The 21044-nt window shown below is 37.9% G+C and overlaps 1 protein-coding gene across 5 annotated transcripts in view; it reads right to left on the reverse strand.

The window, feature by feature from the left end:
- ZC3H14 (zinc finger CCCH-type containing 14) overlaps positions 1–21044 on the reverse strand; it is a 47480-nt gene that overhangs the window by 10770 nt on the left and 15666 nt on the right. For all 5 annotated transcript variants that reach the window (XM_047080252.1, XM_047080256.1, XM_047080251.1 and 2 more), the window contains 2 exons: positions 18990–19145; positions 2097–2171 (listed from right to left, as the gene is read on the reverse strand). In XM_047080252.1, the coding sequence (XP_046936208.1) occupies positions 2097–2171; positions 18990–19145 (231 nt within the window). The remainder of the gene's footprint in view (positions 1–2096; positions 2172–18989; positions 19146–21044) is intronic.

The following is a 21044-nucleotide window of genomic DNA, read 5'->3' on the forward strand; positions in this document are numbered from 1 at the left end:
CAAGGCAAATACAGGTATGTTTAAGTGTCTATTTCAGAAGCAGTTATTTCTTCCTAAACTATAAATCTGTTCTGTCATTTCTGACCCTTACCACACCTGTTGCCCTAAACTGAAGTTTTCTGGACTCACTGGAGACGTGCTTTCTCACTGGCCAGTATCGGAGAGGCCTATAAATGCAGCATCGTGGTCTTTGACAGAATGGTGCTACAACAACAACTAAATGTATAGTACTGAAATTTTAAAAAGCAGTTAGATTTCTTGATAACCTTTGACTATTTTCTCCCTTGGAGACAGGCAGAACTTAAGACTCTTGGAAAGGCCAAACCAGAGGGTCTCTAGACCAAGAGATGCCGGCATGTTGAAAGAAACACCATTCTGAAAACAGGGAGGAGGTGTGAGCAAACATTACATAGTAATTAACATTGAGGTACCTCCCCTAGCCTCTTTTCCTCACTTCGCTTCCAGAACACTGGCACCCAATCCACTATTCTGAGAGATCTTTCTGTGGAGAAGCTCACCAGTCTAAGAGGAAAGGCCTAAAAACAGCGACATCAGGGCATCCCTAACTAAAGAGACAAAACAAACGAGTCTCCACTGCAGGATCTATATTCAAATGTGAAGTCACAAGCTCTCCATCCTAACTAATGAACCCAGAATGTCTATCAGCTTTTTGAGTGCCCCACTCATAAATATAAGACAACCAAGGATCCCCAGACATCTGTGGAAAACCTGTCATGAAAGACAGCAGTCAAAACAAACAACCTGGAGAAAATAAGACCAAGAAGGGAGGGGAGAAAATACCCAAAATTATCTTTAATATCCTCAGAGAAATAAAAGAAACTGTTGCATACATGAAACAAAGTCAGTATATGAAAAATAAATAAGAGGAATATGCAGAAACAAGAGGGCTCCCAGAAATAAAAACCACGACAGGAGATAAGCAAAGGCTATAGTCCTTGTAGGACTAGATGCTTCAAACTGTATGTGCACCATGGAGAAAAGGAAAAATTGAAGAAAACAAAAAGAATGCGGAAATGTCAGTGAAGTGGATACAACACACACAGAGCTTAGCTGCCAAATATTTTGAAAGAAAATACCCTTACGTGGAAAACAGGATGGAATGTTGAGAGATGACAGCAACATCAAGGATGGGGAGTATTTAAACACTTTCACAGGCAAAAAGGAGAAGCCAGGAGAGGGGCAGGATTAAGATTATAGGAGTATGGGGACACTAGTGTTCATCGACTGGGTAGGATCTAGCATCTGGGTGGAAGGGGACCCTGAAAGAAGACAAGTTCTTCTTGCTGAGACAGAGGTAGGTGGGGTAAGGAAATATACCTACTGACTGTGGAAGCCTGAGCAAGGGGGAAGAAGCAAGAGCCACAGGGAGGGGTCAAGGCACCACCAGAGCTTCCAACAACGGGCAGGTTTGGGGAAATAAAAGGAAGCAGGAGAAAAGAAGGTTTCTGAATTTAAGGCTGCAGGTGACAAATGGCCCCTCTGTTATTCAGTGGACATTTACTAGGGTCTGCATATGCATCTGGCGGGGCGGGCACTGAGAACATAGATAAGTAAGGCACTAGTCCCTGTCCTAAAGCAGACCGTGGCATGTGTGTCTGTTTGTGGGGGGTGGAGGAGACAGGAAAACAATGAAGTTACAGTGGCTCTAAGAACAACAAATTCCAAGTGTGGCCCTGGTGAGGCAATTCTAAAGTGAAGTGGAAGAGAGGATAAGGCAGAACAGGCTAAGGAACATAAAAGCAGCTCAAGACAATGGCAAAGCAGGGCAGAAAGGAAAGAAGGTTAGGGATTCAAACTGTCCCTGGAGCAGGAAGTGACTGCCAGCAGATTCCAGGGACTCAGGTGAAACGACATCAAAGCAAGAAAGATTCTGAATGAGACGAAACATACGAACACCATATAACATGAAGAAAATGCAGATCTTGTCTCCTGGCCCTAAAATATTTTCACAGATCTAAATATAGCATCTTAGGGCAGGATCTAAGATATACAGAATACACTAAATGAGGTGTAAGAAATGGAAATAGCAACTGAAAAATGCTAGATTACGATGAAAATTTAAGATGATTACCAACCTTGACTGATCTGCAGAGTTTCTGCCATTACTGGGTCGATTTGTAGTCGGGATAACAACTGCCTCTGTGGAGCTCCTAGGATACAAATTTTCAAATTTTACTAAGTTTTAAAAACAAACAATACATGTATATTTCCAGAAATGAAGCCTAAAATAATCTTACTAGGTTCTTAAAGTCTTTTAAAAAAAAACAACAACAAACTTATAGCTTCAACATGGCAATTTAATAATATTTATAGACCAAATTCCTTGTTGTTCTTTTGTCTGGAAGCCAGTTTTCTTGGACCAGAGGTAAAGCCTCAGAATAAAGGTAAAAGGCTGGAAAAGCCAGGAGGTGGTACTGTGTAGACGCACAGCTTGAGCCATAGTTGACAGGCGACAGCCAACTGCAAGATCAAAATAAGAAACATCTCCCTCCATCGCCTGGGCTCTCACCATTACAACCCACTCCCCCACCCCTGGAACTGCAAACCAAAACACAGCAGAGTTATCTGATCGTTTCCAAAAGACAAACTATAAGCATGGACCGAGATGAAGAGAACAATGAGCAAGTATGACGTTCAGAGGTCTAGAGCCCAGATCCTACAGCAGCATGAATCTCCTGTGAGAAAACATACTTAGCTGGAGTATTATTTCGTAAATGGGTTCATAATCTCCTCACAGTTACACTTCAAAGATAGGATGGAAAGAAGTCACACTTCTCCAAACTGCCCCCCGCCACCATAGTGCTTAGGAGGTTATCAGGCGCACACCTGATCTAAAACTACAAAGTGTATCGATAACGTATTAACATAATTATTCACCATGAGCAAGTGGCATTTATTCCAGGAACGCAACGATGGTTCAATGTCCACAATCAATCAACATGCCACACCACAGTAACAAAACAAAGATTAAGAATCTTATGATTATCTCAAGAGGTGCAGAAATAGCATCTGACAAAATCTGACATCCATTTATGATAAAAACTCAACCAGGGGCACGTGGCTGGCTCAGTCTGTTGAGCGTCTGACTCTTGATTTTGGGTTGTGGGATCTAGCCCCACGTTGTACTCCACACTGAGCATGAAGCCTGTTTAAAATTCTCTCTCTCTCCCCTCTGCCCCTCTCTCTGGCTTGTGTGCGCTCTACAATAAAAAAATAAACAAACCTTCTCAGCCAAATGGATATAGAGGGTTCCTCAACATAATAAAGGACAAACTCACAGCTAATATCCTAAAGTGAAAAGCTACAAGCTTTTCCTCTGAGATGAGGAATAAGCAAGGATGTTCACTCTTGCCACCTCTATTTAACATAGTACAGGAAGTCCTAGCCATGAGACAAAAAAAAAAAAAAAGGCACCCACACTGGGAAGGAACAGATGATTAATATACAAAACACTAAAGACTCAACCAAAAAACTATTAAAATAAATGAATTCTGTAAAGTTGCAAGATATAAAATATACAGAAATCTGTTTCTATCCACTAGTAACAAAGTAGCAGAATGAGAAATTGAGAAAACAATCCCACTTACAACTGCACCAAAGAGAATAAAATATTGAGGAATAAATTTAATCAAGGAGGTAAAAAAACCTATATTCAGAAAACTGTCGGATGAAAAGAAAATGAAGATGATACAAATAAATGGAAAGATACAACATGCTCATGGATTGGAAGAAATAACAGTGCTAAAATGTGCAAAGGACCCCATTAATCTATGATAAAAAAAGGCAAGAATCTACAGCAGGAAAAAGAGTCTCTTCAATAAATGGTATTTAGAAAATGGGCAACTACATGAGAATAAAAGGAACTGGACCACTTTCTTCCAGTAATGCAAAAATAAATTTGAAATAAACTAAACATCTAAATATAGGACCTGAAATCATTAAAAAAAGGGGGGGGGCAGTAAAATCTTGGGTATCACTCTCAGCAGTATTTCTTTGGATTTGTCTCCTTAGGCAAGGGCAACAAAAGGAAAACAACTGGGACTCCATCAAACTAAAAAGCTTCTGCATAGTAACAAAAAGGCAGGGCACCTGGGTGGCTCAGTCCATTAAGGGTCCCAACTCTTGACTTCAACTCAGGTCATGATCTCATGGTTCGTGGGTTCAAGCCCTGCACTGGACTCCACGTCAGCGTGGAGGCTGCTTGGGATTCTCTTTCTCTGCCCTTCCCCTATTTGCTTGAGTGCATTCTCACTTGCTCTCAAAATAAACTTAAAAAAAATAAATAAAACAATGCTTCTTACTGAATGGAGATATTTGCAAATGACCTATTAAGGAATTAATATCCAAAATATATAAAGAATTCATAAAACACCAAAAAAACCCAATCTGATTTTTTAAAACAAGGGCAGAGGAGGGGTTGCCTGGGTGGCTCAGTCAGTTAAGTGTCCAACTCTTGATCTCAGCTCAGGTTGTCATCTCATGGTTCATGAGACTGAGCATGGTATGGCTCCATGCTATAAGCATGCAGCCTGCTTGGGATTCTCTCTCTTCCACTCTCGTGCATGCCTTGCACTCTCTCAAAATAAATACATGAACATTAAAAAAAAAAAAAACAACACCCAAATCTTTAAGAAAAAAAAGTGAGCACAGGAGCTGAATCAGGTATTTTTTAAAGACATAGAGATAGCCAACAAATGGAAGATGTTCCAACATCTAAACCAAAATGAGATACCACCTCACACCTGTCAGAATGACTAGTATCCACAAGGCAAGAAATAACAAGTCTTGGCAAGGATGTAGAGAAAAGGGAATGTTCACATACTGCTGGTGGGAATGGAAGTTGGTGCAGCCACTGTGAAAAACAGTAATTAAAAATTAAAATTAAAACTACAAATACCAACAGTACCCAGGTGGCTCAGTTGGTTACACATCCAACTCTTGATCTCAGCTCAGGTCATGATCTCACAGTTCATGAGACTGAGCCCCACATAGGGCTCTACACTGACAGCAGGGAGTCTGCTTGGGATTCTCAGTCTCCCTCTCTCTGCCCCTCCCCTGCACACAAATGCTCTCTCTCAAAATAAATCCATAAAGTTAAAAAAAAAAATGTCTTAAATATAGAAATACATACACTACACTAGATACCATAGGATCCAGTTAATTCCACTTCTGGGTATCTGCCCCAAGAAAATGAAAACACTAATTTGCAAAAATATATGCACCCTTATGTTTACTGCATTACTTACAAGAACCAAAATATGCAAGCAATCTCAGTGTCCACAGACAGATGAATGGATAATGATGTGATACACACACACACACACACACAGACACACACTCAGGAACATTACTCCGCCATAAAAAAGAATGGTATCTTGCCATTTGCAACAGATGAACGGTACTAAGTAAAGTAAGAGAAAAACAAGTACCATATGATTTCCACTTATATGTAGAATCTAAAAAACAGTATTAATGAACACAAGACAGAAACAGACTCACAGATACAGAGAACTAGTGGTTGCAGTAGGGGAAGAACAAATAGGTAAAGAGGATTAAGAGGTTCAAACTTCCAGTTATAGTCAGAGATGGTACTACAAATCATGGTGACAATTTCATAATGTATGTAAATGTCAAATCACTATGCACACCTGAAACTAATACTGCACTGTCAACTACACTTCACTTAAACTTAAAAATCAAAAAAGTAAAACAAAAGTGGTACAGTACAGTGTAGAAAGGGATGTGATTGACAGAGTTCCAAATACTAAAATATAGTAAGATAACTGTTACTACTTTTTAGTGTACGTATTACTAGTAGTTTCATAAGGACAAACTTTGCTCACTCAGTACATGTACATAAGTTGGCAACTGCCTGCCAACTACCATGTTTCGCTAAAAGGGGTTTTTCATTTTAAAAACTATACTCCATTCAAAATTCTATCAGCTATTTTCTTTTAAAATAGAAGTTAACATAATACTCTTTAGTGGTATGCCAAAAAGAATTCCTTCCAAAATTATCATAGCAAAAACACAGCAAATCCTGGTAAGTTGACCTCAAATACAGATGTCATTTGGTCAAGTTGTACTCTGTAGGACAGCTTGGGAAACTGATAAATATTAGGGTTATAGGAAGCTCTTCCAATTGTAGTATTACTACAGGTCCCTTTAACACAATGAACAATGAAAGAATTACACGTTTTAAGAGATTTCACAAGACAGATACATGAAAGAGGACTATTCTCTCACATTTCAAGTTTTGTTTCTCTATGTTCATCTCTCCTGAAAACATTTTACAGAGATCCACTAAAGAGAATACTGGTAACTTCCAGGCTTCTAAATTATTCATACAGACTCCAACTTTGCTGTTTAAAGGTCCGTGAAGTTCAAGTTTTGTGACTTGCTGCCTCTATATATAGACAACTAGTGAGTTGTCTCAAAGGTTATCTATAAGATATCACATACTAAAAATTTACCTTTTTCAATGTTTCTAAGGAAACCAATTATTTTTACATCAGTAGTCCTTGACTGTGATTCAAAATCTACTTCCTCTTGAAGATCTTCAAACTGTTTATTGCATTCAGATGTTGATGTTGAGCATTCATTCATTTTAACCTCCAAAGATGAGATTTTTGCTTCATTCTGTGACACTCTAACATTTAAATCAGAAAGATTTGCTTCCACTGTCAAAACTGCTGCTTTCATTCCTTTAATTTCACTGATATCAGTTGATATTTTCCTTAAAAGATGGGAAATATTGTCTAGCTCATTCAGTGAACAAGAGGAACTTGTTACAGAACCTAAGTCAATTGGCCCAGGTGAGAAGAAAATCGGTAAAGATGGTGATGGAAACCTTAAAGACATTTTCATAAAATTCTCTCTCCCTCTTAATATTTGGCAATTTTTCCTTCACAGCCCATTATATTTTTTCATAAAAATAAAAAGTGATTAAGGCTGTTATTAAAAAGTATTAAGAGTGAATAACATCTTAAAACCTACAACTAAAAAGATAGGATTGTACATTTCTGGAGTCAGAACTCAAAAGTAAACTTGAAAATGCTAAACAAACCAGACCAATGTTCTCTCTGCTACAACTAAGAAGCCTTAATTAATATGAAGCCACATATATCTTGTAAGCCCTATTTAAAGCTCCTCTCCAAACAATAAACCCTATTATTGCCTACAAAATAATTCTGGCTTCTGATTGGCTGAAAGCAGACATGTGACACACAGAGAATTCTCTATTATTTACCTCATCTGACAAGGAGCACTGAAGATCTGAAGTCAAAATTATAATATTAAGTACTTTATACCTGGATATGACGTGAATTTAACATATTTCTGTCCCTTTATTAAACTATAATTTTCAGGATTGAAATTATTTTTAAGTTATTTTATTTAGTATCTTGAGTTTCATTTACCCTTGAAATAGTACAGCACAGTTTTTAGCATATCCTTTATAGGGAGAGGGTTGGTAGGGTGTTAGACCCACAATCACAGACCTCTTAAAATATATATGGTAATACTGCAATTCAGCTGCATGAATATGGTATGGTAGGAATTTATAGATAAGAGAAATGAAGACTTGGCCTTGGTTTGATAACAGACTATTATTAGATGAGTGATTCTTCTCCCACTGTGTGGGTTATCTTTTCATTTTGATAGCATCCTTTGAAACACCAAAGTTTTTAATTTAGATTAAGTCCAATTTATCCATTTTTTTCTTTGGTTGCTTGTGCTTTTGAGTGTCACATCTGAGAAACGACTGCCTAATCCAAGCTCATTTAGATTTACATGTACTTTTTTCCTAAGAGTTTTATGATTCTAGCTCTTACATGTAGGTCTTGGATCCATTTTTTAGTTAATTTACATAAGGTAAGGGTCCAACTTCATTCCTTGCCTGTGGATATACAGTTGTCCAGCACCATTTGTTGAAATGAGTGTATCTATTCCCCACTGAACTCTGTTGGCATTCTTGTTGAAAATCAACTTACCAGAAATGTACCAGTTTATTTCCAGACTCTCAATTTGATTCTACTAATTTGTATGTATATCCTTAGGCTAGTGCTAGTCAATTGCTCTGTCATAGGTTCTCCAACTGGAAAATGTAAGTCCTCCAACTTTCTTATTTTTTAGTAGTTTTGGCTATTCTAGGTCCTTTTGGTTTCCATGTGAATTTTAGGACCAGTTGCCAATTTCTTCAAAAAAGCCAGCAGGAATTTTAACATAAATGGAGTTGAATTCATATATCAATTTGGGGGAGGATCACCATCTTAACGATATTAAAAATCTTCTAATTCAAGAACATGAAACGTCTTTCTGTGGCTTTAGTTTTCATTTTTACTTTGGTTACTAGCCAAGCAACAAGTTGTACAAAGATGCAAGATGGTGGACATGGCTCCCCATAGCCTCTACAAAAGAATTCTTATGATGAGTTGTAACCTTTGGTTTCCCAGTTAAAGAGATGGTGCTCACAATAACTGAAAAAAGAAAAAGTACTGAAATTTATAAAAGAATCTTTATTCATTAGTCAACTGTATCTGTAAATTTAATCTAACTCCTTAAAATCTTTAGGTAGAAAGTAATTTTCACAATTTACAATGCTTTGGACTCACAACAGAATTAAGAGCCCTAGCTGACAGGTCTCTGTAGTATAAACATTAGGAAGAACAGCACATCCTTAGCCAAACGCTAAGAAAACCAGTTGGCTCACTAGAGGGCAGCAAATTTCACTTCAAAGAGAGAAGCAGGAAAGGGCTCTAACAGAAGAGTAACAAAATGTCTAAAAAGAGCTCATTTGAGGCTTCCTATTATCAACTATTGTTCCCGGCCCAACTTTAGAATGCAAAGTAAGAAAAGATCCTTCCACAGATTCCAATGTAAATATCTACCAGCAGAGGGCATTTACATATTCTAAGGAAAGTGGAGTACAGAAAGGTTAAGGTCACGGAGTAAGCAGCAGTATCTGGATTAACACCTAAGCAGTCTGACTCCCTCAGTCCATACTCCTAATCACCATGTCATTATACTTTTCTCCAGGCATACGAAGTAGAACAAAACATGTCACTGAGAAACTCATGTGATGTATTTTATACGTACATATATGGTGTGCATATAAATATACATGTAATTCTATTTTCACAGAAAAGACATACATGTACACACATATGAAAAAAATGCCAAGACGACTACAAACTGTTTTACGTGCAGTGCTTACCTCTGAGGAAGGCAACGGCAGAACTAAGGGGAGATTTTCTTTTTGTCCGAATATAAACACTCCTCTCTTTGCTAAGACTCCTTCAAAATGCTTTTAGTCCAACATGATACACTGGGCATATGCATTCATAGCCTCTCCTTCTGGAGAGTCCATAAAAATGAAGTAAAGAACTTAAGAAGGACAAAATCCTAACAACATACAACAGTGGCCTCCAAACTGAGTTTCTAAGATTACCCACTGAGGTAGAGGGAGAAATAACCAGAAACTTTACTGCATTAGAAATTCTTATATCCCTATCCTCCTTAGGGTCCTATTTTAACATGTTCTAACATACTTACCAATCAATAACAGTGGGGATAGATGTAAATCAAATACTTACAGAATGTACACAGTAAAAAATGATTTCAGTACACAAAAAATTTATATAATCACAAATTATATCACACATTTAAAGACATGGGTTAGGAAGGGGATCACAGCAGATGAGATTTCAACAACCTCTGGAAAACAGTATATATGGACAAGTACCGTCTGTGAGGCAGAGCAGAAAAGCCAGAAACCCTGGGAAAGCTGCGAGATAACACGTTCATTAAGACACAAGGATTTACTGAGCTCCTACTGTCTGGTACCATTCTGGGCACTCAATCACAGCAATGAACAACACACACACACACACACACACACACACACACACACACACAAATCCCTGGTCAGAGAACTTACATTCTGGTGGGGAGGGGAAGAAGATGAACCTCAAAAAACCCAAAATGTATGTTAAAGTATAACATGTTTTATGTTGATAACCTGAGCTTGGATAAAAAATATCTGAACTATGAAAGCATGAAATGCCTTTTAGATAAGAAGTACTATGGTGAAAAATAAAGCTTTAGAAAAAGTGGGTTATGGAGTGGGGGGCTAGAGAGCACTTCACAGGGATGACTTCTGAGTTATATGGACATAAGGAAAAAAATATGCCAGGGTAAAAGGTGAAAGCATCTCAGACATGCTGTTCTTTGAGTGCTCTGGAAGAGGAACACACCAAGTATATCTGGTGGATAGCAAAGAAAAGCAGCCGGAGGGAGAAGGTGGTAGGTGACAACATCAGGAAGGAATCTTACTTTTATACGTGGTGTGTAATGGGGAGCCACCAGAAGGTTCTCAGAAGGGGAGAAGCATGATCTCACTGACAGTTTAAAAGAAACACTTGCTACTGTGTGCAACCGACTGTAGGAGGCCGAGTTTGAAAGCAGACAGACCAGTAAGGACACTATTCTGATAAGGCAAGTCACGGATGACGGCTTAACCTAGGATGGTAGAGGCAGAACTGATAAGGAATAGGTAAATTTAAATATACTCTGAAGGTAGACGTGGACAGGATTTGGTAAAGGTGGAAGGAAGAAGGAACATAAAAGGGAAAAGGAAAAGAGAGAGAGAGAGAGAGAGGAAAGGAATGGTTCTAAGCTTGAAACAAAGAACAGCATTAGGTTTCTGGCTTGAGCAACTAGAAGAGTGGTGCTGCCATTAACTAGAATGAGGAAGACTGCAGGAAATAGTAATTAGGTTTCAGATAAGCTTAAAATAATTTACAGTAGATCCAAGAAGAAATGTAGAATAAGCAGTTGCACAGGAATTAGGAATTCAGATGCAAAGTCTTAGCTGGAGATATAAATTTGGGAGTTGATAACGAACATTGAGATATTTAACTTGGATGACATGTAACAAAAGAGCATCCAACTGTGAGAAGTGAGGAACAAAGAAGACTACAAAGGACGTGAAACAGAAAACAAGGTTTACGAATGATACAGCCTCAGACATTTTTTAAAAAAATTAAATGTTTTAGGGTGCCTAGCTGGCTGAGGAGAGTATGAGACTCTTGATCTCAGGGTCAGGAGTCCAAGCCTCAAGTTGGGCATGGAGTCTACTTATAAAAAAAAAAAAAAAAAAAAATTAAATGTTTTAAAAAGGAATTCAACAAATTATCTGGGGAGAATCTAGACAGCTAGCAGGAGTGTAAGCACTTCCAAGGAAACGCCTCTACAATTTCAAGGCCAAATGCAGCTCCTTGTAAAACACTTTTCTTTCTTTTTTTTTTTTTTTTTGGGAGAGAGAGAGATAGAACACGTGTGCTGAGGGGCAAGAAGCAGGGGGTGGAGAGAGAGAGAGAATGAATCTCAAGCAGGTTCCACTCAGCATGGAGCCCGATGCAGGGCTTGATCCCATGATCCTGGGTCAGGATCATGACCTGAGCTGAAATCAAAAGTCAGACACTCAACAGACCGAGCCACCTAGACACCCCACTGTTTGCTTTATTTAAACAAAACCCACAGCAAAGCTTTAGCCCACACAATTCTAGGTAAGCCTCTTTACTGCCTTTTCTTAAACTAGGAACTGTGTGTGTGCAGACATTTTTATTTTTAAAAACTTTTTTTTTTTTTTTTTTATTTATTTTTGGGACAGAGAGAGACAGAGCATGAACAGGGGAGGGGCAGAGAGAGAGGGAGACACAGAATCGGAAACAGGCTCCAGGCTCCGAGCCATCAGCCCAGAGCCTGACGCGGGGCTCGAACTCACGGACGGTGAGATCGTGACCTGGCTGAAGTCGGACGCTTAACCGACTGCGCCACCCAGGCGCTCCTGTGCAGACATTTTTAAAAAGAGCCTACACATAAAAGAGAAAAAAACAAAACAAAAATGGACTCTGAAGGAAACCATCAATTAGGGCACAAAATATAATTAAAAAAAAATCCTCTAATTATGTTCAGATAAATTTGAAGTAATACTGAATCCACAAAACAAGATACATAAACGGAACAAAGAGCTTATAGAAATTTTAAAATATGTTTGCCTTAAAAAAAAAAACAAAAACGGAGGAAGGTAATAAAGTCAATAAAACATCCCAAAGTAGCATAAGATCAAGTAAAAAATGAGGAGAGAAAAGAGAAAAATCAAAGCAGGAAGTTTATCATCCAACTAGTAACAGAATTCCCAAAAGAGAACAATGAAAAAAGAACATGGTTTTAAAGAAATAATTTATGGGGCGCCTGGGTGGCGCAGTCGGTTAAGTGTCCGACTTCAGCCAGGTCACGATCTTGCGGTCCGGGAGTTCGAGCCCCGCCTCGGGCTCTGGGCTGATGGCTCAGAGCCTGGAGCCTGTTTCCGATTCTGTGTCTCCCTCTCTCTCTGCCCCTCCCCCGTTCATGCTCTGTCTCTCTCTGTCCGAAAAATAAATAAACGTTGAAAAAAAAAAAAAAAAAAAAGAAATAATTTATAAAGAGAATTCCCCAGACTAAAAGCATGGATTTTCAAATTAAAAAGGTACAAAAGGTACCCAATCCAAAAGTGACTGACTAGCACCTATGTTTATCACAGCAAATTTCAGACCTCAAGAACACAAAGAAAATCCTAAAACTTCCCAGAGAAATGAATCCCAGGTATTCTATAATGGAGTAAGAATCACATGAGCAACCAACTAACTCCTCAGCATAAACATGAGAAGCCTCAAGATAATGAAGCCATGCCTTCAAAGTTGTGAGGAAAATTCAATTTGGAATTCTGTACCTATCCAAAGTATCAGTTAAGTACAAGGATATCTTTAACAGTTCTAAGTACTCAGAAAAATTTACCTGTCATTCTTTTTAAGTTTCTTCATGATGTGGTGACAAAATGGAAGAATATACAGAGAAGACAATGAGATCCAGAAAATGCAGGGAAAACTCAGGGGAGGAGTTAAGTCCTGGAATGACAGCCTTGAAGCAAACCTAGTAAGCAACCAGTCAAATAAGCAAAAAAGGACAGAAGCTTGGGGCGCCTGGGTGGCTCAGTCGGTTAAGCGGCCGACTTCAGCTCAGGTCATGATCTCGCGGTCTGTGAGTTCGAGCCCCGCATCGGGCTCTGTGCTGACAGCTCAGAGCCTGGAGCGTGTTTCAGGTTCTGTGTCTCCCTCTCTCTCTGACCCTCCCCCGTTCATGCTCTGTCTCTCTCTCTGTCTCAAAAGTAAATAAACGTGAAAAAAAAATTAAAAAAAAAAAAAAAAAAGGACAGAAGCTCTAAGATGAAGGTCCCTAAGAAAAGGGGAACCCAAAGACTTAACAGCATAAAATGACAGATTTTTTGGCCATAATAAAGGTAGGCAATATAATAAGGGGGGAAGGGGGAAGAACCTAAGAAAAACAAAAAATTGTCCAAGAGTGGAAAAAAAAAAGACTCTAGGGAACCCCTAGCAAAGAGCTGCAGACAAAAAGTAAATCTGGTCCTCTATGAAGTAATATTCATATAGTCTCAATAATGTAAATATGCTGCTTATTGGTTCTCCACTTTTAGTCAATTTACAAAGAGTCGTCGTCTTAACTAGGAAAATACAACAAAATGTGTATCTGATCATCCTTAGCAATATAAAAGTACAGATGGCAGAGCTTAGAAGGTGTGGTGAGAAAAGACGTAGTTTAAAAAAGATATAGTTTAAAAAGGCATATAAATATCCTTATCTTCTGGGAGTCAAAATATACTGAAATATAGTAATCTCACAAAAAATAAATATTTAGATGTACTCCTTAAAATAATAAAAGTAGCCAATAAATGAACCAAAAGACAGTGATTTTACTGTATGGGCCTAAAAAGCAGGGAAAAGTGTTAGATCCTGATATACCGTAGCAAAGAACTAAAAGATACCACCTACAAGTTAGTGAATTAAGAAACAGTGGTTATAAAACATATTATAGACATGAAAAAAATTAAAGACATAAACATAAGCTTTTAAAAGCAGTAGCCCTCTGGGGTGCCTGGGTGGCTCAGTCGGTTAGGCACGTGACTCCTGATTTCCATTCAGGTCATGATGTCACAGTTCATGGATTTGAGTGCTGCATCAGGCTCTGCACTGACAGTGTGGAGCCTGCTTGGGACCATCTCTCTTCCTCACTCTTTGCCCCTCCCCCACTCACGCACACACTCTTTCTCTATCAAAAATAAATAAACTTAAAAAAAAAAGTGGTAGCCCTCTGGGAAGAACCAGTGTGGAGAAGAACAGAGCAAAGAATGTTGCTTTTTATGTTAAATTTTTCAATGCTAGTTGATTAATTTCTAATCTATCAGCAAGCATTACAAAGATTTGTTTTTCCAAATTTTCTATGGTGAATGTATATTTCATAGCGTAAAATATTTTATTTAAATGTTTTTTATACAACACATACAAAATAGGGAAATAAAGGAAATCCATGCCTAGACACATCGTAGTAAAACTGCAGAACATCAAAGACAAAGAAGATCTTGAAAGCAGCCAGAGAAAGGACAGATCACCTACAAAGGAACGACAGACAATTAGAATGACACAGGTCCACTCAACAATAATGGAAGCCAGAAAACAATGGAATAATATATACAAGATGTTGAGAACAAATAACTGTTGTTACCCTAGATTTGGGTATCCAGCAAAATTACTGCACAAGGGGGGAAAAAAAACAGATAAACATTCTTGGCAAATTTAGACAAACAGACCAATTCTTAAAGAAACTTCCAAAGAATACACTTCAAAAATACTTGGAACATATTAGAAGAGGATGACCCCCAAATAACATTCAAGATTTCAGAACAAAAAATGATAAACATGTAGGTCAAATCTGAACAAACAATGCCTGGGTAAAATAGTGATAATGGTGCCCAACTTACACATTTTAAAAAAGACCAAAACAAAACAATGGAAACATTATGTAAGTAAAGACTGAAGCATAAGTATTCTAAAGTCCATTTACTTTGGAAATGGGGTCAGAACATTAACTTTCGAAATATGTGATTAAATTTGCATGGTAAAATTCCAGTGCAAACCACTAACTGAACAGAAATGGAGTGTTCTCATTTAAGCTAGTTAAAAAAAAAAAAAAAAAAAAAAAGCAGAGCTGGGGCAATCAACAATAGTAACTAATGAATCTTTAAGGCAAAAGAGAAAAAAATGAAAGGCCATTATGAATCAAAAAAGATGACAGAAACCAGTCCAACTACATATTAGAAATCTAAGAAATGTGAATGTTTTAAACTTTCCAGTAACAGGCAAACTCAGACTGGGTTAAAAAACAATCTAGCTTTATAATATTTAAGATATATATTTGCCTAAAACTTTAAAAGAGAAGACTGAAAACAAAATCAGGGAAAACAAATGCTGATAGAAGTACAGGAAAATTAAGACAAATATATCAATCCTAGTGGGCAATCTCAAGACTTTCCATCAATGACTGATAGATAAATCAAGCAAACCAAAAACTCAGTAAGATCAAGATTTGAACAATGTAACCATAGAGCTTTATCTACTAAATGCAAAATTCTCAATCCAACAATTAATAGTCCACTCTCTTCTAAAATGCACATGGAAGACGTATAAAATTGATGCCTTCAGTCTTAACAATTTTCAAAAAATATGTATGACACAGATCACAGTGACACAATGCAATTAAGTCAACGGTACATATAAAAAAATAAAAGACAAAAACAAATCCTCCATATACTATAAATCAAAAACATTTCCATATAACTCATAGGTCAAAGATGAAGACCATAATACTAAGATGGATAATGAAAACATTATAAATTTGTGAATATGCAACAAAAGTGACACTCAAGAGAAATTTACACCTTAAATGTTTACATCTGAAAGACAAGCTAGAATAATTACAAATATAGATGGATATATATTAAAAGAGTAGAAACCAATGAAATAGAAAATCAAGTCATCAAAGGAGAATCAATAAAGCCAGAATTATTGTTTTTAAGTCTTTGAACAAATTAACAAAATAAACTTCTGGTGACAGACTAATCCAAGACAAAAAGAGAAATAGCACGAATATTGTGAGGTGGTAGGCTAGTAAAAATAGAGGCCAGAGAGATGAAAGAACACTATCAACAACTCATGCCAATACATGTGTGCATATTTAGATTTTAAAAAAACATGTCAGAAAGCTGTAAAACAGTAAGCACAGTAATTAATGGCTGTTTGCAGAATGTCACTTTTGTGATTGTGAATAAATCAATTCAGTAAGAGCAACGGTAATCTTAAGATGTGTTTGATACCTTTTAAAATTTTTAACCTTTTACTTTAAAACAAAACAATGATACAGAAAACAACACAACACAAACAGTAGTTTAAGGAATTTTAGAAGGCAAAACACCCTTATAACCACCATCCGGTCAAGAAAATAGAACTATGCCAGCTACCCCAGAAACCTTTCCATGTGCTCCATCCCAATCAGCCCTCTCCAAAAGTAACCATTTATGCCATTTATACTAATACCTAAATTTTCTTTGTGGCTTTATCACACAAGTGTGCATCTCTAGATGCTACAGCTTAACCTTGCCCCTCATTATTTTGTCTTTTAGGTCTTTTAATCTAGAATTCTCAGGCTGTTTGACCTATATGGTGTCCCAGAGGCTGCTCTTTGCCTGTTGCACACTCATGATGTAACAACCAACATATTCCTCTGGCCTCTGTACCTCTGCAAGTTGACTGCTGGATCAAATCCTCTGGCAAGACTAAGGTAGTTTTATTCTTTCATCTGGAGGCATGAAATGGCTTTCACTTTTTTCGTAGACATTAATCACCAGTGCCTACATTCGTTAATCTACTGAGTTGGGGGAAAAAAAACCCAGAAACTATAATTCTATCATTCTGTTTTTACTTACTAAAGTAATTTTTAAAAATGCTTTCCTAGGAGTGTGTGGTTGGTTCAGTCAATAGAACATGTGACTCTTGATCTCAGGGTCATGAGTTCAAGCTCCACATTGAGCACAGAGTTTACTATAAAAAAAAAAATGCTCTTCCCATCTACTATGTAAAGAATTGCAAACATTTTCTATTTTAGGTTGGGGGAGCTTTATGGTCTCCTGCAACTATTCAACTCTGTGGATGTAGTACAAAAGCAGCCAATACGTACATGAATGGGCATGGCTTGGTTCCAATAAAACTTTACATACAAAAACAGATGCTAACTCCTATACTATTCAGTTACCCAGGGCTACCACTCTTTAAAGACAAGATAAATGCTCAATTATGTATCCAGTTTTCAAGACAATGGATTAGCATCTATTATCCTCCAGAAGCTAATTAAGGATTTACTTCAAAACATATGAAATCATGGATTTAAAACTGTTTGATGTGCTTTGATAACTGCAATGCTTACCCTTACTGAAGATCAAGTGTCAGTTTCAGTTGCTCTTCACAAATTGGCCCACTTACACTTTCCAGTTAGTACCTACAGGCTGTTTTGGAATTTTTCTGTTCTCAGGTCCATCGTTTACTGGAACTGCAAATAATGCCGACATGGCAAACTGCACAATCCAAAGATTTTTTTTAATGTTCATTTTTGAAAGAGAGAGACAGAGCAGGAGCAGGAGAGAGGCAGAGAGAGACACACAGAATTCAAAGCAGGCTCCGGGCTCTGAGCTGTCAGCAGAGCCCGACGCGGTGCTTGAACTCATGAACCGTGAGATCATGACCTGAGCCGAAGTTGGATGCTCAACCGACTGAGCCACCCAGGTGCTCCACAAGAGTTTTTTTTTTTTTAAGAGAGAATGAAGAAACAAACATAGGATGAAATCACTAAAGCTTCATGAAATGTTTGAACCTAGAACAATTTCAAGAACACAGTTAAGGAAAAATGAAAAAAACATATGCCAACATTAGAAAGGTGTAAGTCAGAAATAATGTGATGAGCATTCAGTTTGGGTGGGTTGTTAAATTCAGATCTCAGTAGAAGAGGAAAAGGAAACTAGAATCTTTCCTGATAGGAACAGAAGGAAAAAAGGTTGGAAAGCAGTAGAGAATGACTGGACAGGCCTAGAGGCCAGATATTGAAGCTGTGTAAACGCCAGGTTGATGGTGTCAATCCTGGACAATGCAGGAGATGGAAACATTAGAATACTCTCAGAAAGGAGTCACATGATGTCATATTGTATATTTTTATAATAGAGTTTTATTTTTTAATTTATTTTTATTTATTTTGAGAGAAAGAGAAAGCGCACGATGTGCGCACATACAAGTAGGGGAGGGACAGAGAAAGAGAGAGAGAGAATGAATATCCCAAGCAGGCTCCACATTCAGCACAGAGCTTGATGTGGGACTCTAGCTCACAACCCTGAGATCACGACCTGAGCTAAAATCAACAGCTGGACCCCCAAATGACTGAGCCATGCAGGCACCCCCAGAGGCACACTTTAAACAGGAAAGTGTTTGTACTTGAGATTGGGGTGGTGGGATTGAGAAAAAGGAAGCAGAAAGGTCAGCTCAAGGCTAACCACAGTATGCCAGGCACAAGAGGATAATAAAGTAGGGCCACTGGGACAATAGGGCAGATCTGGCAGGTAAGACACAGAATGCTAAGAAAGAGGAAATTTAAAGATAGGATTTCAAGTTTAAGAGAACAGGGGTAGGATTAACAAAAAGAAAAAAAGAGAAAATGTAGGCACCTATGTATCTCTAAATACAAGTTTTCTTAAAACCAGCAAAACACTGGTAATTATTAAGGTGAGGTAACTGGATTCATGGGAATTCACTGCACTATTCTTTCCACTTTTAATAACATTAAAAATTTCATAATAAAAAGACTTAAAATTCTGAAAAGTATAGGTACAGACTTTTCTCATGGTCCCTTCTCATTCTATTTTTGGGCCTAATGAGCACTTTTGTCATAGAACATTTCATAAATATTGAGTGGCAAATATTTAATGTCTCATGAAAAAAGTATAATAAAGGATGACGTATCATTTAAATTATTACCTTGGCTTTTTTCTATATTATCTCCTTTTGCTTCCTCTTCTTTAATGGGAGGACTTATCCTGGGGGTCCTGCTTTGCCCCTGGACCATTTCTGCCAGCAATTCTTCTTGAGAAGTTCGAGTTCTGGGAGCAACTGGAAGTGTCTGTTTCTGTGAGACTTTTATACAAAAAGGAAAAAAGATGAGAAATGCAGATGCAGTAATACATCAAAACTGAACAGTGAACATGTCCTATTAAATATAAATGCTTCCTCAGGTTTAGGACATATGAAAAGTTTGAAACCGTTCACAGATACCAGCTTTTTTCTTACAATATTCCAGAGAGACCAATAACGGATCTCATCTCTACATTTTAAACCATGTGCCATAAATACACTGCCACGCAAACGTATTCATTTTTAACCAAAAGTAGTTTATAATTTTTTTAATATTTATTTTTGAGAGAGAGAGAGAGAAATAGAGTGTGAGCAGGCGAGGGGCAGAGAGGGAGACGCAATTCAAAGCAGGCTCCAGGCTCTCAGCTGTCAGCACAGAGCCCGAAGCAGGACTCAAACTCACGAACTGTGAGATCATGACCTGAGCCAAAGTTGTGGACGTTTAACCGACTGAGCCACCCAGGCACGCCCTAACCAAACAGTTTAGATTCTGCTTCATGATCACATAACAATTTCAAATTGTAACCTACATAACAGAGGCCAAGAACAAACTCCAATGCTATTTCTCAAAAAACTAGGGAAATCTCTCATCATTATAAAAACAGGAAATTTCACAATGGAAATTTCACGTGGCAATGAGAATGAATGAAATATGGCCCTTTGTAGCAACGTGGATGGAACTGGAGTGTGATGCTAAGTGAAATAAGCCATACAGAGAAAGACACATACCATATGGTTTCACTCTTATGTGGATCCTGAGAAATTTAACAGAAACCCATGGGGGAGGGGAAGGGGGAAAAAAAAAAAGAGGTTAGAGTGGGAGAGAGCCAAAGCATAAGAGACTCTTAAAAACTGAGAACTGAGGGTTGATGGGGGGTGGGAGGGAGGGGAGGGTGGGTGATAGGTATTGAGGAGGGCACCTTTTGGGATGAGCACTGGGTGTTCTATGGAAACGAATTTGACAATAAATTTCATATACTGAAAAAATAAAAGAAAAAAAAATTGCCACAAGTTAAAAAAAAAAAAAACCTTAATGTAAAAATAAATAAAATAAATAAAAAATAAAACAGGAAATTTCAAAGTCACAAAGAGTAAAATTCTCTACAATTCTCAACACTCAATAGTGTGCACAGGCAAAAAGAGGGAATGTAAATAGATTAGGTCTAGTGCTGGCCTTTGCGCAATAACCCAGATCTGGTATGGCAAAACCCATTTTATGTTCGAGGTTAAAGTAGAAGATGAGAAGCAGGGGCGCCTGGGTAGCTCAGTCAGTTAAGCGTCCGACTTCAGCTCAGATCACGATCTCTTGGTTCATGGGTTCAAGCCCCATGCTGGGCTCTGTGCTGACAGCTCAGAGTCTGGAGCCTGCTTCAGATTCTGTCTCCCCCTCTCTCTAAAATAAACATTTAAAAAATTTTAAAAAGAAAATAAGAGGACAGATGCCTATGAGGTTTAAAAGTTGCTAACTTACAATTTACTTCACTTTAGGAAGAGGTCACAAAGAGATGCAAAGGAGAATGAAAAACCAGAAAAATGCTAAAAGAATAGTCACCAAATCCATAGCAAAAGTAAAATTTTTTAGAGGCACCTGAGTGATTCAGTCGGTTAAGCATCTGACTCTTGATTTCAGGTCAGGTCATGATCTCACAGCTCATGAGTTGGGGTCCTTTGTCAGGGGCTCTGTGCCTTCAGTGCAGAGCTTGCTTGAGATTCTCTCCCTCTCTCTCCCTCCCCACCTCACTCTGTGTGTGTTCGTTCACTCAAGAAATAATCTTTAAAAAAATTTTTTTAGAGTGGGTAATCACAAACAATGCAGAGCCTGCTTGGGATTCTCTCTCCCTCTCCTTGTCCTTTCCCAACTCTCTCTCAAAAATAAACATTAAAAAAAGAAAACACTTTACA

The sequence above is a fragment of the Lynx rufus genome, unplaced genomic scaffold (assembly GCF_022079265.1).
Source record: "Lynx rufus isolate CCGP_SWC_20201006 ecotype Redwood Valley unplaced genomic scaffold, mLynRuf1.p SCAF_17, whole genome shotgun sequence".
Taxonomy (NCBI): Eukaryota; Metazoa; Chordata; class Mammalia; order Carnivora; family Felidae; genus Lynx; species Lynx rufus.